Genomic DNA, 26910 nt, shown 5'->3' with positions numbered 1-26910 from the left:
AGATTATGTATTTACAACTACTGGCAAAAATAGACACAATGGTATTATTCTGTCATTTATTACCTACAACAGTGATTATCTCTGTACCAGCAGGTATAAACATAAATCTTAATTTCTTTCCAATGAAAGAGGAGCTCCAAAAACAATTACCTTTCTCCTAACTATTATTTCATTGATTTAGTCTAACCATCTGTCTTACACTATGTCTCACCCGACAGGAAGTATATCAAATTAAGGAAGTAACTGGATCTCAAAGTGCTGCCTCATGGGGACGTTATTGCTTCATGCTTGAAGAAAGGACATTGAGGATCATTTAGTTCGAAAAAAATCTCAAATCTCAAGGTCCAGTATGTAATATTTAGATAGATCTACTGACAGAAATGCAATATAATATCCATACCTAGTATGGAAGTAGTAGTAGTAGTAGTAGTAGTAGTAATATTTGGCGGGTTTATCAGAAGTAAGAAGAGACAAATCAAGGACTACATGTAGGGCTGGGCAATATGGCCAAAATATTTATCACGATAAAAAAATGTCATACATTCTGATATCAATAATTATCACGATAAATGTCAAATCATTATGTCTTTCAAGTTTAAAGGCTGATTTTTGCTCCTGAGTGAAAATTGAAGAAACCAGATGGTTAATTGTATGATTAAACGTTTCTTTTTGTGGTCAGAACGTGATACTTGATGCCAAACAGTGGATCACTTCACAACTCTGAGGTAGAACATTCAAAAGTATTATGATAAAATCTTTTCTGAAAAACTATGATTAGTAAATATTTTTTTCAATCCCTTTTCCTTAACAAAAGAAATATCTTAATAGAAAAATTAAGTGCTAATTCGTTTGTGATTCAAGTGAATTAAATCAAACATTTATCGATGATATATTGAAAATTTTTTATATTGTTATTGAGGAAAATTATATTGTGATAATTATCATTAGTGTTTTATTGCCTGGCCCTAACCACATGTTTTATTTAGCACAAGAGCCGACAGAGTGTGTCCCTCGAGGCTTCTCCTGCGTGCTTGGAAAGGGAGGGTGAGCGGTGACTGACGGTGCATTCATGTGGTGTGGAATAATCAGATTTTTTTCATCCTTAAATCTTTATTGTAAAAAGAGAAATACAGTGTACATAGGACACAAGTATACAGAATATTACACAAATATATAAGAAGACACAAATAATAAAAATGTTGCCGGGGTAGTCTATATTATATAAATATATTAAAAGAGGACCATATGTTGACAGTTTTCACAGCCTTTTTGTTGTTGGATTTATTTTAAATAGTAGTTAGTTAAATGATTTCCTTTTGTGTCCATTTTAACCGTGTTTATTGTTGCGCCGTAGACGGAGTCAATGGATTTTAAAAATCCACTGCGCATTCCTGAAGCGTTCCAGAAGCGTCCTAGAAGTGTCCCAGAAGCGGCTCTCCGCTCCGCTCCGCAGAGAATAGGTAGCAGGTCTATTTTTGCCGCTAGCCGCATCAAGCAGCACAAAGTAGATCGAACCTGGCAGGAAGTCAGACAAAGATAAAATAAAACACCATGTGGTAAAACAACAATAAACACAGTTAAAACGGACACAAAAGAAAGTTATTTAACTACGTAGCCTACTTAATCATAGTAGAAGCACAAAATACAAACACTGATTACCAAATCAACAAAATCTAAACATCAAAATCAGACAGGCAAAACGCTCTCATTCTGAAATGCTCTTTGTGGGAAATGCAGCCTGAAGTTTACGGAACAAAACGGGGTCGCATAGAGCTGTGAAGAAGGTAGTAGATGCACGAAAATGACAAATTAATAACAAGTCAATAACGTGGGGCAGGCTGCATACTCCACTGCTGAAACGCTTCTGAGACGCTTCCAGCGGACTTTGACGCCGGTCTATGGACGCATCAAAACCGTGGCTTAGTCGTAACGTCCCGTAGGCGGAGTCAGTGGATTCATGAACACACACTGAAGTCAGAAGAATGTCTTCACAACTTCAGAAATAGGACCATCCGAGGAGTACGTGAATGCACAGTGAGCCACTCGTTGTAATTCGCAACCATCACCACTAGATGCCACTAAAACTTACACACTGAACCTTTAAAGAAGCCATATTCTAAACTAAGATGTTAAATATTAAGCTTGTGTCTGATAGCCTTCTCGTGGCTGTGAGCACGCACCAAGGTGTATCCACTGAAACAGGATTATTTTCTGATAATTTGCCTGTAATACTGTAATAATACTGTAATACTGCTGTGTGTTGAATGCTAAGACCTCCAGCAGGTGACTTCAAGGTCCTGCCCTGAACACACCACACAGAGCTCTTCTCCATCATATCATAGCCCTTGAACATTTGCGATAACCTTGCTTTGAGTCATTTCTATTTTTCATGTAAAAAATATTTAGACAACAATGACTGCAAGTTTGTTTTGTATATCTAATATGTAAGGTGATTTATGGTGATTTTTTAAGTCACATGACCAATGATAAATGGTATGGATAAGAGCTGAGTGACATGTGCCCTCCTTAAAGTGGTGAATTGTAATTTTTACACTTTGGGTTTTGTATGGATAAAAACAAGAAAAAAAACATATTTAACATATTAAAGGAGACCTATTATACTGCATTTCCAGTCCTATATTGTAGTTCTGTGACTCCTGTGTGGCAGCTTTGCATCAATCAAAGTTAAAATCAAATTTTCTATCTTATATAGGCCCTATATGTAGGCTTTCATTTCAGCCTCTGTCTGAAACAAGCTGTAGATGCTCCTGTCTCTTTAAGGTCCCCTCTCTCAAAGCCCTCTGTATTCTGATTGGCCAAGACCTGAAGTCTGTTACCAGGTTGTTGCTGTCACTGAGCGGTACAGACAGAGCGTTGACGTGCGGAGCAAATGACCATATATGGAACACTGGCTCTGTGTAGCTCCTTGTGTCGTAGAACGGAGCAGTTAGTAGAAAAAACAGTTCAAAACAGAGTGTTCAGAACAAGAGGAAATCTGAGGATTTGGCTCACAGGGATTTCTTTTAAATAGTTTATCCTCATTATTTGAAGCTTTGGCCATGTTTAACATGAACATCTGACATTGTAACATTGTAGATGGGTCATAAAATATGGAAAGGCAAACAACACCATTGCTTTTAAATTAACACTCTGCAGACGAGTCAACACATGCGGCCCACATCACTTCAACAGCTCTCTCCTCTGATTGGCCATTCAGTCGCTTTTGTTCTTTTACTGTAATGTAGTAAATGAGTGCAAACACAGCAAGTCTTGAGAGCTGAGCTTATTTGTCATTTTAAAACAACCTGGCAAAGAAAAAGCCATGTTTGTTCTGGTGGGCTGACAAGGTGAAGAGCGATCCATTAGGATCAATCCAAAGGTTGAATGTTCTTTAATGTGTGCGCCCCCCCCCCCCCCCAGTAGTAGTAGTCTTGTTTGATTTCACCAACATGAAAGCCAAATTGCATGTCACAGCAACTGTTCTTTGTATTGTACAACATAAATACAGCACTCTGCAGTGAATAAATGTGAGCATGCAGAGTGTCCATCTATTAACCTGATCCTCATGTTTAAAACATATGTTGCTAATAAGCCCCGCATGCATTATATAACCAAAACTAATGTAAATGAGGCACTCTGGTACCCTCACGCAGACTGGCCCTTGGGAAACAGAATACTCATCTTCTGTGAATGACAGTGTAACATGTTGCAGACTCTGGCAGAGTTGTGACACAGCTAGGTGGGAGGAAAACATGTGAGTTGAAAAATAAAGGGCCGGATGTCATCTGCTCTCGTTTTATAAAGCCCAAAGCGATAATTTATTACACACGATAAGGAGGATAAACAGACCACCCACCACCTGCACCGCTCACCTCTCTGAGCAGCAACCGGGTCTCATGATCTATAGTTAGCATTCAACCGTGGCTCTTAACCTTTTTGGTTTACAACTCCCCAAAGGAAGTGATGTCTTCTTCTTACGGCCTCTTGCTGCAGCTGTTAAAATGCACACCGGTGAACTTTGACAGCTCATGATGATTTTATGTTTTCGCTGTTTCGCTTGATTCATTGACGGAAGAAGCCCAAAGGCTGCGAATAGTCATCTTTTCACAGGAGACAAAATATTTATCACGTAGACTAAAAGCAGGGTGAGTAATGTGGACGTGGGCGCCCTGGTGGCAGCATTGGGAGAAGTACTTAAAAAGTAGCCTTTATGTAAGGAAAACAAGTATCAGACCTACAATGGAAACGTTACTCCATTACTAGTAAATGTTTTACCTCAGTAAAAATGGCCAGAAACTATGAGTAAAACATACTCTAGTATGAAAAATACAAAATGGCACTCACAGTAAAAAACGCTCTTTTGCTGTTGCGTGGAAAACATGCATCTCCATTAAAAAAAAAAAGAGAAGGTATATAGATTAGTTAAAGAATGACAGAAGGAAGGAAAAAAGTAAATTACGAAAGTAATTGATAGGGAGACAGGACGCAAAGTAATAAAAAAATTGGAAATAACATAATGAAAGAAGGAAGGAAGACAATAAAGTAGTAAAGAAAGAGAGAAAAACAAATATTCACAAATACGAAAGTTGGATGCAGATTCTTTTCATTTTTGCTGGGGTAAAAAAACATTACATTATTGATCAAAATTCTTGATGATTAATTTCTGTCCATAATTTAAACATATAACCAACTATATGTTAGTAGATATGTTGAATTTAAAATATGCAAAGTAACAATTAACTACATCTGCAGTTAAATATAGTTTAGTTGTAAAAAGAAAAGTCCACCTAGATGGAAACACTGAAGCTGCGGTACCTCTAAACTTCACTTACACTAGGTACAGTATTTGATGTAAATGTACTTAGTTATTTCCACCTCTGCAATGTCCTGCCCAAAGATCTTTATTTCTTTCTGGTTCTCTCTCCTCCCTGCTGAAGGCACAAAAACAAATCTAAAGCAAAGAAATGTGAGAAATGTGATGTCCCACTATAATTATACAATAGCTAACAACCCAGCAACACTCAAAAACCACCAGTTATTTTCACAGCAGAAGTCTCATTTCTAACTCTTCCTCTGTGGCTGTGACAGTGTGAAGAAGCTGCTAACAGACGCCCTGAACAAGAACCAGTACCTGAAGAGGCTGGAGCTGCAGCAGATCAAAGACATGGTGGAGTGTATGTATGAGCGCACCTACCAGCAGGGAGAGTACGTCATCAAGCAGGGAGAGCCTGGGAACCATCTGTTTGTCCTGGCAGGTAGGTTCAGTCCTGTTCGATCTTTGTCTTAGTCTGGAAATAAATTAGGAAAGAAATGGTCGCATGCACATTTTGGTCAAACATCACTTGACATGTGATGTCCAATAAGAAGCAGTAGCAACATGTGACATAATAAAGCTGGGATGGGCAGCCAAGTTGCCAACAGTCTCCTAACTCAGCAGGTGATTTCACTGACGAGTTCTTCCCCTCTTTACGTGTTCAGTGTAAAAAATCAGGATGTGGGGTCTTTAGCTGGAATAAAAACCTGCTGGCCGAGTTCTGTTCCGACCAATAAACTTAGCAAAATGTTTATTTCAACTGTGGTGACTTGAACACCCTGTTGTGTGCAAGCACACAGCACTTTACTGCCTTTTTATTACGGGAGTATTAAATACACATTGCTGCTGATTGGGTAACACCTCTGACACACCCACCAAATGAGAGAAAACATACCTCGAAGCCCGTTGAGAACTGTTGTACACCATTTTCGAGGAAAAATAAGCAAACCGGTGCAAAATGTTTTGAGATTGAACGTGTCCAACAAAGGTTGAGGTCAAGGGCCACTGGACTTGGTTGAAGAACGTCTCGGGTTACGTATGTAACCCTTGTTCCCCGAGAAGGGGAACGAGACACTGCGTCGGAAGTGCTCATCCAGCTTACTGGCAGCCTGTGTGTCTGGCATGGGCTGCGGCCAATCAAGCTGGAGCTTGCCCACCGCTCGTGTCACCACCTCCAACAGCTCGTCATAGCTCGGCGCTGACTGATGACGTTGCTCCGGTACATGGAAGTCTTCCTCCTCCAAAATGCTGAGCACATCCAGCTCCTCAGAGCCGGACAGCTGCAGCCTCTCCGGGCTCACACCCCGAGCAGGAGAAGCCGAAAAACGGGCTCCCAAACGGGGAAGAGGGGAGTCGGAGCGAGCAGACGAGGAACGGGAAAAAGCCTCAGCAGTCCCGATGCTGTCGGAAATGTCGCGCTCAGAGCGCATCCGGCCGTCTCCGGAGAAAAGAGCCGCACTGGACCTCAGCACCCTCAGGGGCAGGGCCTCGTAATGGCTGCAAGCAGCTCCCTTGAGAGCTGCCCGGTCATCCCCAGACAGGAAACGCACAGGGCATGAGTGTCCCCAGCCGTGATGTAGCGCGGGAATGGAAAGACACACTGCCTGAATTGCTCACCAGCCATCTCTTCTGCTTCTACTTCCAGGTAATCTTTCCGTACTGTGGTAGCTTTCTTCTGCGTAGTCTCAAACATGCCAGAGTGCCTGCTGAATAGAAAAAAGCTCATGTGTCCGGTGTGCCGGCGTGCTTATATACGCCTCCAGTTACGCCGTCACACGCTACCGTTCTAGCAACGCCAATAGGATTGGAGTAGTTTCATTCATGATTTCAGCCCTGCCACGCCCAGAGGCGTTCCCATAGTGTTGTCACAGACACACTGAAGGGAACTGAAGAAGTCTCCTGGATGAGGGACGAAACGTCTTCTAGTATCTTCTCTAATATCTTTGTTGGATAACTCTGACCTGGATGACTGAGAACCTTCACAGACAGATTGAACGTGCCCCCACTGACTGTTGGCCCGCCATTAGCCACCTCTGTTCTAAAGGGCAGAACAAGCATATCATGTAGAAAATCCTGGGAAATTATGAGTTGCCTTTTGGCTCTGGGCACGTTTTGCAGTTTTTCTCCATTTATTTGTTGCTCTTCTGCCAACTGTGCTCTAAGACTGCAAATTAACTCATTAACTTTAAATGCTAACTGTTTCTCTTCACACATTTCTCTTCACTTTTCACACAGTCGCATAGAAACCACAGTTTGCAAAATCATCACAGACACTGAGTGAAGATTTCATCCAAGAGCCTGGTGCACACAGTATTCTCAGTGTTGTTTCCAATGAAGACAAATTGTGTTGGCTCATTCATTGTGTGAAAACATGTGGAGGTAGAGAACCTTTGACTCCATAATCAGTCTGAAGTCCAGTGTAAAGAGACACCGTGTTTGTTACCAGGTGTTTGCTATAAAAATAGAAGCAAAGAAAGTTGGAAAAAAAAACTGTGATGTAGGTGGAAATATCTGTGGAGGGACATGTGCAATGGTGTTACAGTGTTGCACAATGGTCTCTCCTCCCCAAAAAAACATTCTTTCAGTGTGGTGTTGGAAAATTTACAAACCCAAATCTCATGTCTACATCCTGAGGTCATGAATTTGGCCTGTGAAGATATCACTGTAGTCATACCAAGCTTGGATTTGTCACACAAATGATTTTATCTAAGGTGTCTGGATGTCACTGAAAATCTATGACCTGATGTAAACGACAAGCCAGATATGGAGTCATGTTAAGTTTACATTCAGTTTTGTGTATCACTTGATGATTGCAGGTGTAAACTTGATTTAATGATAAACTTGAAAAACTATTTAATGGACTGTGATGAGTGAGAAGTGTTTTCTTTATGGGATTTTGATGATTGTGTGAAGAGTTTAAAGAGCACGACATCTTGCAGCAGTTGTGCTTGTGCAAATGAAAACACAGTTTGTGTCACGTATTCTTAAAACCAGGCCTGTTGTGCCTAACAATCCATCAAAGAAATAGAGAAAATGACTCAACCTTACTTTTCATCTCTTTATCCACATGTATCCTTTGCAATATGCATATTATCTTACATTTGACTACATTTTAAGTGACTTTACTGATTACTGAGTTGAAATAGTGCTGACTGCGGGGTTAGAGGGTCTGAAACTAACAGAAAAAATCTCAATTTGGCAGAGTCACCTGCCACAATGGCATGTAGCTGCTTTTATGACTATTTTGGATGTATGTTCTCAAACTTTGCCCTTACTGGCTACTGTACAGCCTCTCTGACCACGAGCCAATCAAATCAAAGTGAAACAGCTGCTCTGCATCCAGCAAGATTTTGACTGGTTCCACTGCTCTACACAGATTAATGGCATCTGAACATTTGCAAACCTTTATACCAGTTTGAAAGGTTAACTAGCCTAATGTTCTTCTTTGGAAAATGTGGATTATAATTATTTTGGCCAGTTATTCGTATTCTTGGAAGTTTTATACAATATAAATTCCTCCTGGTTTATCAACTCGTGGCAGGAAAGCAAAAAAGTAAATTTTGGATCTTATATGCACCAGTTTTTATAATATAAATATGTATCAGTTTTGACTTATTTATTTACTTCCTTATTCGTGAATTTATTTACTTAGTTGTTTAATAAATGAATTTAATGGTTGAGTTGGTCGTTTTTTTGTTGATATAGGAAACTTACTGTTAACCTTTTAATCATTTATTGGGGTGGTGATGGTGCAGTGGATAAGACAGATCCCTTTAGTTTGAGAGACCCGGGTTCAATTCCCCACCGTGATACATCCACCAATGTGTCCCTGAGCAAGCCACTTAACTCCTAGTTGCTCCAGAGGTGTGCAACCTCTGACATAATTAGCAATTGTAAGTCGCTTTGGATAAAAGCATCAGCTAACTGTAAATCTACAGTAACTGGTAGGTCTTGAACTTCACTGACAACTCTCTCAAAGTAACCAGGCAACAGTGTTTTTTTAGATGACCACATGGCCTCTTAACAATGGTTGGTCATCTGCCAGTGTGGTTGGTGGTGAAATGAGCCATTCAGAGACAAAATGTCCTTGCATTAATTCTGCTGCTGGGTGTTACAGTGATTTCTCACCCTGGACAGGAAAATGCAGCAGTTCAGTAGAGTAACTGTAACAAATGCAGTCCTGACACATCCAGGTATGTCCAAATGTCTTTAGAAGGACGAATTTTCAAGATAAATAATGAAACAGAATCTTAACTCCGATGTTACTCTGAGAAGTAACAATGAATCTGTGACACCAACAAAACTGAATCCAACACAGCTTTTGCTTTTCTGATGTGAATAGTTACTAAGTAATTAAAAAAACTGCTTGTGATGAATGATTATTCACTAGTGAAAGCCCTTGAAATAATCACACAGACGTCAGGAGCCAGTGACTGGTATCTCATTAATGAAGTCTTTAATTTGAGTCATAATTTCTGCAGCAAATTATTTCATTTCAGGGTCACTGACCGACCAATAGTCTAAAAATATGTCTTAAGTTACTCTAACAGTAGGTGGGCACAAAGGGCAGGGAGGAGGCTAATTACGACAAAATTTCACACAAATGTCTAATAGGAAGTATGAAGCGTGAATTATTATTATTATTATTATTTGCGATACATCTGAGAATTTATATTGTAAAGAAGCTCTTAAAATTCACAAAACCTGCAGGTCTCTCTAACACATGCTTGCTTTCAGTTTTTTTTTTTTTACAGACTCTATCCAGTAACCTAGCCTGATGTTCTGTCTTAAATCAAAATTAATTGAATGAAATTTAACTGTCATTCGAATCTGCCGTTAGCACATGTCCGTCTCCTGTGTTTTCATCTGTGTCCTAATTGTGGGTTTAAAAAAACAATTGATTGTCCTCGTTTCATATTTACAGATGGGAAGCTGGATGTGTTTCAACATAACAAACTGCTCACATCGATAACTGTGTGGACCACGTTTGGAGAATTAGCCATTTTGTACAACTGCACACGGACTGCATCAGTGCGAGGTAAAGACTTTTCCTTTTATACAGTAAAGACTAAAACTACCTCAGAACTCAAGATCAGGGTGTACTTTTACATTTTATGCATCGGGCTGAAGCCATTCTCAGATTGCCCTGACTGAATGAAGTAGCAGATGCCAGGTACCAGGTGGCAATAAGCTGTCATCTCATTGGTGACTAAGACCTAAAGCTGAAACCATTGAGCACAGTGGCCAAGTGTAAAGTGCAAGGTTCGGCATCTTCACTCATTAGGATGACAATGACTCATCCAACACAAATGCCCCTGATCTAATGTTTTAGCCATACCCTTACTCCATGAGAAAGGACATTTCTATCACTGCTTTAGGCTTTTAGAACTACCCATAACCCTTTGCAGATAACTAAAAAGAAAGGATGAATAGCAGTACATAATAATTAATAATTTAGCAGGCACTCACTTGGTAGTTCGTTCCAACAAACACAATTGGTTGTAATTATGGGTAGGAAGCCAGTCAGTGTTTCTCGTCCTGGTTGCTGTGATAGCGGCTCCTTCTGGAGATAAAACTAAATTTAAAAAAATCATTCATTAATTTAATGACACAGAGGAGCAGAATGCATATTGACAGTTATATAGGTGTAGTGGATTCATTTAATTTTTTAGGTTCATGGGATGGTGATGGTGCAGTGGATAAGACACATGCTTGTGGTGTGAGAGACCTGGGTTCAATCCCCCACTGTGACACATCCACCAATGTGTCCCTGAGCAAAACACTTAACCCCTAGTTAAGTTAACCCTGCTCTAGAGGCGTGCGACCTCTGACATATAAAGCAATTGTAAGTTGCTTTAAAAGCATCAGCTGAATGAATAAATGTAATTAACAACAGCTGATGAATTTTGACTGTGATAAACGATGGTAGCTACCTTTTGTATTTTCAGCCACAGTGACCAATGAAAATGTGTTTCCCATCCTGTCCGGTACCCTTTAACATCATATTCTCTTATATGTTCCAACGCACCCCTACTCCTAAATGTAATCACTTCTCTGACCTTCATCTGAGTTGCAGTGACTTCTTAAAGTTGAGGAATCACCTGATAGTGAGCGCAGGAGAATCAGCAAGGGTGTGTTGACAAAGGCATTACATGATATCCACAGCTTTGCATTCTGATTGGTTTCACCTCCTTGGCATTTGGAAAGCGCATACCGTGTATTATGTGAGTGCTCTTTGTCCGGGTTTGTATATTTACCCAAGTAATTGACTGGTGGCCCTTGGGGGAGGGACACTTAATTGACCTCAATATTCAGAGTGTACTGGAAAAACCGTGACAGTTTGACACATCTCTCCGAGTGGGTTTTACATGATGACAGACAAAGTGGCAAACTCTTTCATTGCTACCGGTTTGTGTCAAACTTTCACAGCTACTTCCTCATTGTACCAACAGAAGCATGTCTCAGAGTTTCTGTAGATTTGATGTGACTCACCATCAAGATAGGGTACAAATTTCAGTGTTTTTCCTCGCCTCCTTTGTCCATCTGACAAAAAAAAACAATAGGTAATTTCTTTGTGGTGATAGAGGGCTGTAATTACTATAAAATGGGAAGAAAGATAAGGGAAGGGAAAAGAAAATGTTCATTTTTTGTTGTCACTCACCATTCCATCATGGTTATCAGTCTACAAGCTTTCTGTGACATGCTATTGAAAACAGTTATGGCTCCTTTAGTATGTACTAACCAGGGACACAGGTTAACCAGTTATTTGTTGAACGGTCAGAACCATGACCATGCCCCACGTTCTGATTGATATAATGGTGTTTTTACAGCTGTGAACAAAGTGAGGACGTGGGCTTTGGACCGAGAGGTATTTCAGAACATCATGAGGAGGACGGCTGAGACGCGACATGAACAGTACCGCAACTTCCTGCGAAGGTTAGCCTCAAGCAGTAACCAATCACGCCACCCAATTAGGAAGTATTAAGAAGTACTTTTTAGAGGACATGGTAGAAATATGGTTACCGAACATCTACATCAAACCAGCTGATAGTTAAGGGTACATAGTGACCACCAGCTGGTAGCCAGTCAACAAGTCACTCTGTGATGTGTTATGTTCATCACTGCACAAATCTATTTGACTGATTATATATAATTAAATAGCAAGGTCAAATTGGGGGCGCTGTTAAACACGATAACAAAATGAAGTTTATCTTTTGAACAAATTTAAATTTGGATAAACTAAGTAGTTTTTCTTACTGCAGCAAAAAGACTGTTTTACCTACATTTAAAGCTGCATTAAGCAATTTTGGACCACTAGGGGGCAGAAAGATTCTAAAACAAACTCATAGCTACAGATTCTTGACACACCACTGGTTATCAAGTGATTGTGGGTAATTTGTTATCAATCAGCTACGTACTCGCACATCTAGCAGGCACATCTTACAGGCACATCTCACAGACACAGGGCAACATGGGATCCTCTTGGAGTTTCGTTTGTGTCCTTCTGATGAGTTGAATATTCATTCAGCTATTTGGCTCTCTTTTAGTCTGGTTTGGGTAGGTCTCTTTCTACACTGTGAGCTTGGTAATGGAGAGCTGACAGAGAGGCGAAAAGAGACCAAAAGAGAATAAAATCTGCATAGAGCTGCAGAGTATGGCAGCAGATATAAAGTCTGAGAAAACAGCCTGACACAGACCTCTTTTTAGAGGTCTAAAGTATATAAAAGCATGGTTAACACGTGCACTGCCATAAAAATCTTAACTTTAGAAACAGATTAGATTAAGTCTAGATCATATAATTTATCAGTTACATTGTCCTGGTGCATTACTTGATTACAGTGACACAAGAAATATAGTTCTACATGAAAGGTCCCTGGCAGCATGTGTATACTAATTTTATTATAATGTACATGCACAAATTAATGTTCATCATATATGTTTTATCTTTTCTGTCAGTGTTTCCCTCTTGGCTAATCTACCAGAAGACAAGTTAAGCAAAATAGTGGACTGCCTCGAGGTGGTAAGTTATTTTGTCAAACTATCTATATTTCTACTGGAGGGACAATTTGACTTTTGATTGCATTGCCTCGAAATTGCACAACCCTCTGGCAGCTTGAGGGAGCCCCAGCGTTGCAGATAGCTGCTGTCAAAATATCATTACCATTTGGCCATATACCATTACTGCGTGTCAGCATATTCTTACTGCCTCCAGTCGGCAAGACCTCACAAATTACCTTGTTGATGAACAGAGCTGATATTATTCCTGTCATAACCGGGCACTGTATATTGTTACCATAATTATTTGACCAAGGCCCCAGAAAGTGTTTATTCAAATGGGGGACGAGTGATTTCTTAAAGATGTGCGAGGGACAGGCTTTTGGTGTGAGAACATGCAAGTGTGTAAAAGTGAATGTGTATGTTAGTGTGTATGCTGAAACAGGCAGGAGAAAAGCTTACTTCAATTCGCCTCCATAAGCATTGTATTTCAACAGTGAAAGAGAAAACGGAGCGGAGCTTGTCAGCCTCGGGTCAAAAACAGCCTTTATCAGCGTCTATTCGCAATGAAAACTTCAAGGACGTTCTTTGCTATCGTTGGTCGTCTCACTGCTTTTCCACTTCAGGAGAATTTCCTTATTCAGTCATCTCTGATGGAGCTGATTCTGTTGCCCTTTTGGGGGGGGGGGGGGGGGGGGGGGGGGGGGGGGGCAGCTGTAACTTAATAGTGGTGCAGATGTTCCTCGATAATCTGCCAGATAATATTAAAGCTTCTTGTCAAACAGTGGGGGAATGGAATTTGGTGTGTTCTGGTGTGAGTGTTTTGCCTGTATAGTATGTCTGTGTGTGTGCGTGGGTGTGTGTGTGTTTGTGTGAGTGGGGATCGGAGTACCTTGCTTTAAGGATTCTCTGTCAGGTGTTCAGTGTGATCTGCTGATTCGAATGTTAACTGGTAAGCTACAATGGCAAAGAAGGATCTCTGTTGAGAGTAAAAATATACATTTTTAATTAGAAATAAAAATAACTTTGCTCATGATCCTGGCATGAAATATCTTGTTATGTCATCACACAAACTAACAAGATTACCCAGAGAGCTGCAGCCTATGGTATGGTAGTCTGAACTCAGCGAAGATATACAAGCTAATTTAGGATGCTTAAAATTGCTTTTTTTATGCAGTAGCTTGCTGCTTTGTGACCCCCTTTACTGAGCCAGAAATTTTGATCTAGCAACATGGTACAGCTAAAGAAAATGATGTTTGTCTCAAGAGGCGGATCAATTGTACTTGCTGACATTTTTATTACCTTATTATATTGGAAATGAAATACACATACACACAGCACCCCTTAAATATATCTTATTGTTTGCTAAAATTCTCTAAGACAAACACAGGCTTTGAGAGCTAGATATTAGATGCTCTAGTGGACAGTGTGTCAGTTGGCAAACCTGAACAATATCATTAACGTGCTTTCAGAGAGCGAGCATTTACCGCTGCATCTGTTTGATATAATGTGTGTAATAGTTCAGCACATACACGTAAACCAAGCAAAACGGCAAATTGTCTTTGTTCAGTTTTTGTCTGGATTAATCAAAACAAGGTGTAGGCTGTAGCCTTATATTTAATGGACAGACATGAGAGGAGTATTGATGTTCTTGCCACAAAGCTCCTAAGCCCATTTCCCAAAATGTCAAGCTTTAAAGTGAGATGATGATGAACAACAGAATAGGTTGTTTGGCGGTACACTTCACATGATCCATATGACTCGAACAAGTGCTTTCTGATCTGCCACCTCAATGGTTAAGGCCTAGTAAAGTTTAGGCAACTAAAGCTATTACATGTTTAGAGAAAGATCGCCTTCACGGTTAATAGACATTTAAATTGACCGTTGGTAAGAGATGGAACTGTGCACCCAACCAGCAGCAAAACAAAGACTTATTTTTTGCATAAATGGTAGAGGTTGCTTGTCTGGAAACCATAGGTGAATTTAAAAGTTTTACACGTTTGGAAATACGGTTATTGGCTTACTGGCTGAGAGTTAGACGAGAGGAACAACACCTAATTACATGTGGCCGTTAAATATACGTCTACAGCCAGCAGCTGGTTAGCCTAGCCTAGCACAGAGACTGGAAACAGGTGGAAACAGTTAGTCTGGCTTTGTCAAACAAAATCCGCCGACCAACAACTCTGAGGCTCACAAATGAACACGTTATGACTCGGAAGTTACTGTCGATCTATTCCTTCAAGAGTGTGTGTAAGACTGTCATGACCAGGCTCGAAGGCCATGACAAAAAGTGGGAAAGGCCACAGCGATTTAATTAACAAGTTTTATTGTAACATAAGATGATCAAAATAACGCATAAATTATGGGATGGGTTAGTCAGCAACATCAGTAGTGTAAGTGTGGCTGAGTGATCGTGGTGTAGAGTGTTGTGGTGTTCAAATAAAAAAAAAATACAACGAAAACCAAAAGGTGTAGCTGCTGGCAGGGAGGATGAGAGAGAGAGATGATCTTGGAGGTGGAGCTTTTATTTCCTGTGGAGCACTGGGAACAGGTGTTCCCGATTGGGGAGGGACCACTGCAATCAGCTCCTCAAACAGAAAACTAAATCACCATTGCAATACTAACAAATATACAGTCAAGCCACACAGGTGCGTCACAATTAGTACTGTAATTTAGTTGAGTGTACAAAAATGCACACCATATTTTGACCCTCTGACTACATGAGCCACTTGTTTACAAGATTTCTTCACTCTTTGTCCATAAATGCTACTTCTCTGCATATTGGCGATGACTGAATGTAATAACTGTCACTGTCGTATTTCACCCCTTTTTAAATCATTCATGCATGCTCATGTCATAACTCATCTTTCATCCTTGAAGGCAGTTACTGTGCTCGCACAGGACAACCGGCCACCTGGGGGCTGCTGAGGACTGGGGTGGTCTTAAAAATAGGTTTAGTCCTTCCTCTACTTTTAATGTTTCTGTCACTGGAAGCAGAGGGAGACGTGCAGTTGAATATGTGCTGTGACTGGTCGATTGACAGTCGCCAAAAATAGGATAGCTGCAGCCAACATAGCACATGCACACACAGCAGAAAGTGGCTTTGCCTAACACCGACATGAGCAAACCAAATCAGAGCAAGACGATAGTGAAGATACAAAGGGGATATACGTGATTGTTAGGTGTCAAGGTACTTGATGTATCTTGTGAAGAGATGTGCTTTTAAGCGTTTTAGTGAAATGTCCTCTTTCTTTCCAGAAAAGGTAAATGTTTGGCTGTCAAATTCTGTCGCTCCCCTGCACAGTCACTGTATCATCCAGACAGTCTTTATAAACAAAACTTTGGCATGTTGTCTCTGCTGTCACGGACGGGTGTTAAACTAGGCTCTCCTGAAGCGTAAACGGGACGTAAACAAGCTCGGACGCTCAAGGAAAATGCCACTTGTGTCAAGAGTTTTGACAGTAAACACCAGGGAATGTTTACGCGTGGCTGCTCTGATTTGTTTGTTCACTTTTCGCCAAAGTCCTCTATAGTCAAATGGATTACAGCCGCTGTCTCAGTGGTGAGAATTTGACATCTGTCCCAGAGAACATTTCATCCTGGTCACCTTCACTCTTTACACTTCCCCTTCTTCACCTAAAAGCTTTAAAAAAAGGAAGGCGATCCAGCAGCTTGCTGATTCAGCAGCCTGGCTTTAGTACTGTGGTTGGGATGGCGTGTTAGGTTGGGTGTGAAGAGAGAGTGAGTGACAGCGTGAAGTGGAGGAATCTGTCTCTGAATGAGAGCTCAGGTGACGCAGAGAACAAACTGTACATCAGTGTTTAATTCAAGAATATTTGTCATTCAGTTTTATGATGCTCGTAAAACTGAACTAAACATTGAAACAACCTTTCTCAGTCAAGCGTGATCTTTTACTTCTGCACCAACTGGAGTGTGTCGGAGTGTGCAAATGGCCATCTTACCAAGTCTGAGACTGTGAGTTAATACCATGGCCAGTGGAACTACTTGTGTCTGATTGGCTGACATGGACCTTTATAATCAGATCAAGACAACTCAAGGTTAAAACACAAATTTAAATCAGTGCACGAAAGATATATTTAATCTACAGGCAACCACAGCAACTATACTGATTCTTTAGGCTCTGTGACCATTTAAGTCTCACTGGTGCCAGTGATGACATAACTACAAACAAACTTAAAAAATGCAAGATGATTTGAACAAAACATTTTCTTTTTGCCTGTGACAAGTGGCATAAGATATAAGGATGAATACACTCCTGAAAGGTTACTTGACATATAAAATAATGGACTTGGATAGGACTTTGAAATGCAGTGGTCTTCACTTCTACTTTGCTCATTATTTCAAGATATCATATATCAAGGCCACTGAGAATTCTCAATTTGTATTGGCTGGCATTCATTTCTTGTAACAGACAGTAACTGGACACCAAATTCATCATATGACCACGATCATGAAAGGCCCACATGACAGACATTAAAAGCATCATAATTAACATGCACTTTTGACCTATATTTCATGTTTCATTAATCCCATGAGCCCCTTAAATCTCCTCCTGATCAGCAGGATGAGAAGCTCTGAATGAGAAAGCACCATGGATGGCTGAACTCCAGCTCTCACCCCGCAGGGGACTGGCTACCAGGAATCAGACCGGCCGGGTCGATGATTAAATCAATGTAATGCTTCAGTTCTGACTACTGTCCTCCCCCTTCTCACCCCTTCTCTCCCCCTATCCCATTAGGAATACTATGACAAGGGAGAGTACGTCATCCGGGAGGGAGAGGAGGGCAGCACTTTCTACATTATTGCACATGGAAAGGTAACGTATCTTTGTAACATGTAAAATCAACAGGTGGACACACGCACACGCGCACACACACACACACACACACATGCATATCATTTAGCTTGTAATTTATAACTCAATCACCTGTTTAATAGTTGGAATATATTAAATGTTACTTTGCACAAAAATGTTACTTAATAAGACTAAGCATCTAAAGCCATGCTAGCAGCTGTAGCTAGCCGACAGCTAGCGGTGCTTTGTGCTTAATGCTAACGTCGGCATGCTAACATGACAGCATGACAATCCTAACATGGTGATGTTAAGAAGGAGCAATGTTTTCCATGTTCCCATCTTAGTTTAGCTTGTTAGCAGGCTAACGTTTGCCCACTAGCACAAAACACAAAGTGCAGCTGAGGCTGATGGGAACGTCATAAAAGCACAGTATGTAATTATTGCTGCTAGGGGTCTCTCTCATCAAAACAATAACAAAAGACATAGTTTGATGATGTTGTGAAGTAGCGTGGAATCATGGGAGTGTTGTTAAATAATGGTAATGGTGATATCATTGAAAATCTATCTGCTATGACTCAGGCAGAAATCATGTTCATGGACAAGGTAATGTATGAAAGTTGTATTCATGTTACATTTAGTCATGTTCCCCGACTCCCTTCTTCACTCTCTGTCTCCCATGTTTCTCCAGAAGTTTTAGAAACTTGAGGGGGTAAAGAGGATATGACGCCATTGACAGGCGACCAATTAAAATGCACCTTGAATAAAATTACGTAGTTTAAATATTGCCTCAAGGTACAATTACAAGGTGTTTATTTGTCATTATACGGCAGGTTGTATAACTAAACGGAATTTGTAGTCCCTTCATGCTACACACATGACATATAATTAAGTGTATATTAAAATATGGTACATTTAAAATAAAATAAAAACATATAAACAGTTATATATACTGACACATTTTTTGTAGGAATCTTTGGAATAATGTAAGTATACTCATCAAAATATATAACATAGGGCTGGCGTTATTAAACATTTTAATGTGGAAATATTATACCTTTAATTAAGCAGATATTTGGTCAATTTGATCAACCTGATGGTGGTGCTAGATGGTTACCAAAATGATTACAATTCATCCTGAGCGACAGACTGACATTTCTGTCCCTAGAGCCACGCTGCTCATAACTGTAGTCAGGGAGGAAACTTTACTTTATGGAGAATTAACAACAACATCAGTACTTACTAGGAAATTCAGCTAATTATTTTTAAATAGTTTTTGCCATTATTCCGCCTGGTTATGATAAGATGTTACATGGGCTGCACTGCAGAGATTTCCGACTGCAACAATGACAGTGATTGGGTCCAGAGACGCAAGCCTTAATCCTGTCCTCACAACAATAAAATAAATCTTGGTGTCTCGGTTAGACAATACTGGGTGGCGTCTCTGTTTCGCTGATCAGGATGCTGCTCCAGTCTTTGCAGCTTTACTCATCAGTCAGCATGAATGTTGAATGGCTACAGAAATACCACTACTCCTAAAGACTTGCAGGTTCCTGGACTCATTCTTCCTCCATCCCCTTGAATTTGGTTTCCACATGAGCATAAACCAAAGGGCATATGACATATATAGCAGGTGAATCTGTAATTCAATGTAAAGTAATTTCCTGATGACAACTTTGAACAATTAACTTGTTGATTCACTGACGCAAGTGCTTTTGATCATTTCAGAAGTTTATTATATCAGACCCTAATGGTAATTGTTGTGTACCTGACCCCATGTCTGAAATCATGCTTGAAGGTTATCATAACCAACAGAAATTATGGCCAAAAGACAAGTTAAAATACAAACAAAATACGTGTATTTAACTTCAATCACAGACCACATTTGGCCAATACTCCAACAAATGTTGGTTATAATGTATATGAGTGTGGGAGGTGTGGGACTATGACACACTCGCCCGTCTGTCCGTCTGATAAGTCAGCAACCTGACACCAGGGAGCAAGGGGAGATGGAGAGGGGCCAGTGCTGTCCACAGGGGACTTTCAAAATGCCATTATGAGCCGATGTGAGACAGCAACTCCTCAGTGCTAAGCTAACCAGAGGGCGACACATGTTGTATAGGAGGAAGGGGGCTAATACAGGAAATGGCTCTACTACCCCCGACCCCCTCAACTCTGACAGAGCCTGCCACCAAAACAAACAGTGGAAGTGAAGGTCACTGAGGTCAAACGGGGCACTTAGCTAAAACACAACCCGGCCGTGATGTCATTGTGCCATTTCTTCGGCAGGATGATGCCACAAGTGGGATGTTTGACCTCGACCGGGGTGGGCCACTTTAAAGCGCCACAAATTAAGAGGAAGTTTCACAACATCCAGGCTGCCGGAGTATTTTTGTTGAAAACTGCTGCTCTACATGCAACGGTTTTAGGAACGACAAGCAGAACAAACAGCTGATTAAAACCCTCTTACAGCACATGTGTCTATTTTGACAGCATGTCAAGAAAACATCATCATGTATCAACGCCACTCAATCACTGAGTGCCCATCATGTTCCAATTACTAATATTGAATGTGTCAATTATATTAATTTCTAAGAATAGTAAAATTGAAATCACCTGTAAAAGCTACAGCAGTGAGCTGGAGACACCAGTGTGAAAGTTAAATGTGCTTTAAAGATCCAGCTAACTGTGTTGTGCAGGTGAAGGTGACCCAGACCACCGAGGCCCACAAGTTGCCGCAGATCATTAACACACTGCAGAAGGGGGACTACTTCGGGGAGAAAGCCCTTATAAGGTAAAAGCAAACATCGATTACCACCACAGCATTTTTTTTACTCTGCTCACGCCTCTTGTTTTTTGGTAGTCTGGTGGTTTTACTAGTCAAGTCAGGTTACGTAATTTATATATATATATATATATTAATACAGGAAAGCAGTGCCTGCTTACCATACCAATAATAATGAGAGGAAGAAGCAGGCTGAAAAAGCTTCTGTTGAATATGCAGCCTTTCCAAATCTGCAAAATAAGGAATTGTGCTATTTAATTTAACCTCATTACCTGTAATCTGCTGAAGGTAGCTGCGTTATTTCTCACTCATCACTGTCAAATTCAATTTGAAAGTAGGTTTTAAAGTAATTTTGGTTGTATCTTCATCACCTTGCTTAAAAATATATTGAACATATTTCAGGGATCCAAAATGTTTCATATATTGATTCTTTTAAAGGAAACCCAGCTGTGACTGTCTTTAAAAGCCCTTTCTGGATGCTCTTTAAATACAGAATTTCCACCTGTTCCTAAAATAAATTATCAAAACCGTGGGCGGAGTCAGAAGTGTGTGTTTTCATGTATGTGACGTACATCTCCCTGTCTCTTTCAGTGATGACGTCAGGTCAGCTAATATCATCGCTGAGGAGAATGGGGTGGAGTGCCTTGTCATCGACAGAGAGTGAGTATTGTGACATTTGAATTGTAGTTTTCTGTTTGGGAAATTAACACCCACAAAATGTTATTCCTTCAGTGACAGAAGGTTATCAAGTATCACATTTGATTTACAGTTATTAGTATAATGAGATCATTTTGTTTTTCCTTTCCTGCCTATGTCATGTTGTAACTGAATGTGGTTATGACAGATAATTATAAAATGTTTTGTGTGGTAACCTACTGAGACTGAGCAATAGGATTTGTTTTTTGTTATGTTTTTAAAATTATCATCATGAAGCAAACGTTGGGTGAGTTTTCTTCCACAATCAGTTCTGGAAAATGCATGAATGCCAGCTGAAAGTGGCCGTTTGAGTAGGCCCTCGCATTAACACAACCTAATGTGACGATTAGGAAACATACAATTGGGTACTTTGGTATCTATCAGCTGCTGTCAGCAGTGTGTGAAAATCTTTTCTCTTGCCCTGATGTCCTGCTGTAAAATGTAGTTCTTTACCCCAGTGGGACACCTCACTTAAATCAAAGTTGGGGTTATGAAGCCTATCATCCGACATTCCACTGTTGACGTGCGGTTGTGGTTTTTCTAGGACATTTGATCAGACAGTGGGCACCTTCAATGAGCTGCAGAAGTACCTTCAAGGCTACGTGGCAACACTTGATCGAGACGACAAGAAGAGACATGCCAGGTAGGTGCCGCGCTGTGTGTTCAGGACAGAAAAGTTAATGAAGAGCTGCGTTAAATTTTGGTCTGATTAACAGGCATTTTTGAACCATAAAAGAGTGAAAATGTAAGCATGACATGCCGTATCCATGTCTGTCATATTTTAAAATCCAGGAGGTCAGTGTCACGCCACCAGAGCCAACCGCTTTCAGCAGACGTCATCCATCTGAGGGACATGGTGTCAGCGTTCCCTCCATGCAGGCCCTTCGACCACCTGGAGGTCATCGCTACTCTTGGGGTCGGCGGCTTTGGACGTGTAGAACTGGTGAGACCTGAATCTATGAATTATTATCATTATAATTTTCGGTAATAATTTTTAATAATACAAACTGAAAATCCAGAGGGGAGGTTTACTATAAGCCCTTGGGCGGTTCTTATAATAATAACTATGGATTATTCGTTTAGTTGATAAATGAAAAAAGTCATTCCCATGTACTTTGTAAAAAACTACTTATTTGTTATTCTAGCCTTTAAGCTAACATGGTTAGCTAACTGGAAGAAAAAAAACTGGTTCGTTAGCTTTGCCACTGTTATGCTGCATGCAAACCATATAGAGGTGGCGAAGATACCATTTCACAAAGACAAAGGTAATTGTGACAGCAATTTTTCTGCAAGGTCTGACATATGCAACTTTGCAGTAAACAATATAACAAATAAAAAAAACACAAATCTTTCAGGGGAACTAAAGTTTAAAACTGGAATACAACCTTATTAACAAACTAATTATTCACTGCGAAGATTACACTTACTAACACTGACAGTTACATCCGTCACACATGACATGAAAATTCAGGCATTTTGGCAAAATCGCAGCTCTTATCAGTGACATTAATGATGGCTGCATTCCATTCAAGTGTCCCAGTAAGATAGTGTATACCAGTCACTATGCATTATCCCATGGCCCTGGATCTGGAACACCTAAATGGAATGCAGCCTTTATTAAAGGATTGATTTTAAGTCCGTCTGGAAGTAAGGTGTCCATATGAACAGGTTTTAATTTCTGTAATCATTCCTCTTTTTCATACTGGCCTTTAAAAGATCCCCTCCTAAAGCGTTGCCAGTGTAAGTGATGGGGAATCCACAATGCTAAATTTGTGCAAAAATGTATTCCAAATTTGCTTTGCAGTTAATATCAGGCTGTGGCAGTCTTCAGTCTTCAGATAAACTTTGGTCAATGACTGTAGATTGCGACCCCCATAACTTACATTGGAAGTTCATTAGGATTTCTTAATAGTCAGTATGAACAGGCAGAATGGATATAGCTAGCAAAACCTGTTTTAATGTTCATAGGGGACTTGAAAACCTGTTGCTATCCTATACCTTAATGTTATTTACAGCTGTGCTTATCCTGCTATGACAAGTGAAATGGCATCTCATCCTGTCATTTCCATCTGCAGGTGAAGGTGCGTAACGAGGACATCACCTTCGCGCTAAAGGTCATCAAGAAGAAGCACGTCGTGGACAACAGGCAGGAAGAGCACATCCACTCGGAGAGGAAGATCCTTGCTGAGGCTCGCTCGCCTTTCATTGTCAAGTCAGTCCTCCTGCTCAGCCTCCAAACCCATTTCCATTTCTTATCCCACATGATGAAACTCTGCTCCATTGGTCTGGGAAAACAGTGTGGCGCTTATTAGTTTTTGATGAGATCACAGTTGAGGCCTCGAGCTGATTAAATCTTCTCAATGGGGCAGAATGGCAAGGGATATTGAGATGTCTGCTACGAAAATGTAGTTATTTGTTATGAAATATTGCAGCAGAAGCTCCTCTTTGCCTTTTGTGAGATTACGAAGATCCAATTTCACTGAATGCAGTGGAACAGACTGTGGATATTAAAGCCATTCTTCACTTTCTGAAACACTCCTCCTACTGACATCCACTTCATACACTCTACCTATGTATTTATTTTATCTTTTTCATATGTTTTTACTATTATCTCTTCATATTTCTAATTGGTTTTCAAGAGTGATGTAAGGTGATCTACGATTGAAAACTGTGTGGGGTGACAGTGTGTTGGGGCGGTTAACATCCGCTCAGCTGTCTTTTACAATCATACTGAATCTGTATGTGCTCCTGGGTTACTCTTTACCACAGGGGTCAATGAATATCACATTAATTCACACCTTAAGCTATAATAATAATAATAATAATAACAATAATAATAATAACTTACAAAGAACATTGAAAAAATAACCACTGGGGCCACATTAATTAATTTAAGCATCCTGCTTACTGTTTGTAATCTGTTTTGCATCATAGGTTCTCTCCCTGCTGCTCTTTTATATGTAGTTAATCAGTTTACTGTTTAATAGTAGGAAATCAAGTCTGAGTAATGCTTTATTTTACCAGTTAAAACGTGGACTATTTTGGCAAGTGATTATTAAATCTGACTGCTACTAATCTTACACTGATAATTAAATTAAACAGGAAGACTAGAGGAAGCAGTACATTAGAGAAAGAACCTGTACCCTAAATATTTTATAATCAGGAAAACAGTTTTATGTTTGACCACACAGCCTGAAAATGAAATAATACTTTTCATATTTATAATAAACCCAGAACAAATGGAGATCCTAAATGATAGAACAGGATGTTCATTGATCTGTTTACATGAAAGCTTTTACTTGGAAGCTTAACTTGTCTGTGCTTCTCTCACTCCAGACTGTATCGCACGTTTAAAGATAACAAATATGTGTACATGCTGCTGGAGGCCTGTCTGGGTGGAGAGATTTGGAGTCTGCTCAGAGACAGGTAGGAGACCAACTGACTGATGCCACTGATGCTGTTTCATTGAAAATGTTACAAAATCCCCACATTTAGCTTGTCATCTAATGAGGAAGCACAGACTTATCCTGTCTTGCAATAAGGAAACTCAGGTCCAGTCGTCATAAATCATTGAATAAGGGCTGCCTGTGGTTCAGTTGCTTTTGTGTAATGAGACCACCTCTCCTGCTTCTCTGCCAACTGAATGGTGTCAGATCTGACCCTGCTGCTCAGCAAAAAGTTTAAATTTGGCTTTCATGTCTTTAGGGGGAGTTTTGATGAGCCCACTGCCAAATTCTGCGTTGGTTGCGTCACAGAAGCTTTCGATTACCTCCATCGCAAGGGTGTCCTCTACAGAGATCTGAAGCCTGAGAACCTCATGCTGGATAGTGAGGGATACATCAAACTGGTGAGCATGCTGCCAGCGAGTGAACATCTTCCATCTTGAAAACATGAAATAGCTACAGTCACAGCTGGCAGGATATATTTTTTAGATCCTCTCTGTAAAGAGTTTGGTCCCCATTGATGAATAGTGTGTTTCTAGTAGCTCTAAGAATTCAAGTCCAGTCACATATTTGCACTGTTGACAACTAAGGAAGCCTGCAGCTTCAACTTCACAAGCCACAAACATTATTCTTGTAGCTTTTATGTATTTCAATGACTGGCTTTTAACCTTACACTGACTGAATAGTTATAAAATTATGAGGAGAAAACTATGCACTGTGATGGTATGTTTTTATATGGCCCAAGTGCACAATACGGACAGGAAGCGTTAGTAAAAAGTAACAAAGTTATTTACAATTTCAAGAAGATGTGCATTTATGAGATCTTGCTAGAAGTGAAAAGGGGCATGTACTGAGAGCAGGGCAGGCAGCAGAAACACACAGATTAGGCACTAAGGCAGAGTGGCAAAAATCGTTGGCCGTAGTGCAGTACCACAAGACAGAACAGATGATCTGGTGAAGACTGTAGTGAAGACCTGAGGTTTAAACGCAGAGGAGTTTGATTACTGGGATGTGCCTCAGGTGCGCAGAGTTGGAAAACCACACACACACACAAATCCACCTACACGTAGAGAAGATAGGGGAACCAGACAGAAACACAAGGGAGGGGGAGAGAGGCACAGCAGAAGGAAGTGGAGGAAAAGTACCGCTGACCATGACATATACTCATCTGGGGATTTTATGAGAAAGCCAATAAGCACCTCAGTGTTACGCAATAAAAATGCAGGCCTCAAAGGCAGTGTTGGGCAAGCTACTTGGAAAATGTAGTGAGCTAAGCTACTAGCTTCTCTACATTAAATGAAGCTTCACTACACAGAAGCTACCCCCCAGTGAAATGTAGCAAGCTAAGCTACAGCAAATTTTTTAATATTTTATAGTTAGGTCATTATATATATATATATATATATATATATACACAAACACACACACACTAGTTTATATTGAACTAACTTCATTCCACAGTAGCAATAGAAGCAAAACCTGCTCCAAACAGAGTGTGCGTGCAAGAGAGAGCTAAATCAGACACACTGAAACTCTCCTACTTATTGCCATATCATTGCAGCTAAATGTATTAGAACCATTGTTGTTTGTATAAAGTTACTTAGAGAGAGAGAGAGATCTCATCTCATGGAAACAAGTTTCTGCCACTACATATCAAAGTTTCCTCCTCACTAGAGGACGAGCTGTCCAGGCTGGACCCTGATCCTTCTCACAAGGTGTTACAGTAACTATCACAATAGAAAGTAAACTCAATCGCACGTGTCTTTATTCCCCTGCAGCAAAGTCGCAGACATCAGCCCAAGGATCGGTACGTGATGTCACCGTCACACTGAAGCGCATCTGCCAGCTGCACATACAGGTCCGTGTGTGGCGGTGGCGTCACTAACTGACCCTTCAGAAATGCTGGGGAAACTGTAGCGTGTGTGGAAGCTGCCGCACTACTCGGTCAATAAAAGAGTTTGGTTACTGAAAAGCTATTTGATTCAGAAAATAGCGACGCTACCACCAAGCTACTGAGAAATGTAGTTAAACTAGTAACGGCGCTACTTGTAGCAACGCTACTGCCCAACACTGCTCAAAGGCTTGAGTTCTGGGAAAGCCCTAAAGGTTCCCTGAGTTAACTGATCAACTCTGCCTTCCCAGGTTGACTTCGGTTTTGCCAAGAAGATCAGATGTGGCCAAAAGACCTGGACCTTCTGTGGGACACCGGAGTATGTGGCCCCTGAAATCATCCTCAACAAAGGCCACAACTTCAGTGTGGACTTCTGGTCTCTGGGCATCCTGGTGTTTGAGCTCCTTACTGGCAGGTTAGTGCATGTGGTCATCTGTGCCTCTACCTTATAATCATCCTTCTTCTATCACTTCA

At 40.5% G+C, this 26910-nt stretch overlaps 1 protein-coding gene and 1 long non-coding RNA gene across 2 annotated transcripts in view; one reads left to right on the top strand and one right to left on the bottom strand.

The window, feature by feature from the left end:
• The window catches only part of prkg2 (protein kinase cGMP-dependent 2), a 32557-nt gene that overhangs the window by 2169 nt on the left and 3478 nt on the right, over positions 1–26910 (top strand). The window contains exons 3-15 of the mRNA XM_046034650.1: positions 5089–5255; positions 9738–9851; positions 11644–11749; positions 12770–12833; positions 17568–17645; positions 20321–20415; positions 20998–21066; positions 21647–21745; positions 21895–22045; positions 23178–23314; positions 24439–24528; positions 24808–24949; positions 26688–26851. Coding sequence (XP_045890606.1) covers positions 5089–5255; positions 9738–9851; positions 11644–11749; positions 12770–12833; positions 17568–17645; positions 20321–20415; positions 20998–21066; positions 21647–21745; positions 21895–22045; positions 23178–23314; positions 24439–24528; positions 24808–24949; positions 26688–26851 — 1476 coding nt within the window. The remainder of the gene's footprint in view (positions 1–5088; positions 5256–9737; positions 9852–11643; positions 11750–12769; positions 12834–17567; positions 17646–20320; positions 20416–20997; positions 21067–21646; positions 21746–21894; positions 22046–23177; positions 23315–24438; positions 24529–24807; positions 24950–26687; positions 26852–26910) is intronic.
• LOC123960112 lies at positions 1261–10378 on the bottom strand. The gene is made up of 3 exons (XR_006822445.1): positions 10283–10378; positions 5195–5288; positions 1261–1515 (listed from the first exon to the last, which is right to left on the bottom strand). It is a non-coding gene; the product is annotated as an uncharacterized LOC123960112 (long non-coding RNA).

Source organism: Micropterus dolomieu, linkage group LG21 (assembly GCF_021292245.1).
Source record: "Micropterus dolomieu isolate WLL.071019.BEF.003 ecotype Adirondacks linkage group LG21, ASM2129224v1, whole genome shotgun sequence".
NCBI lineage: Eukaryota > Metazoa > Chordata > Actinopteri > Centrarchiformes > Centrarchidae > Micropterus > Micropterus dolomieu.
Note: the sequence above shows the minus strand (reverse complement) of the source record. Positions and strands in the feature narration are given on the sequence as shown.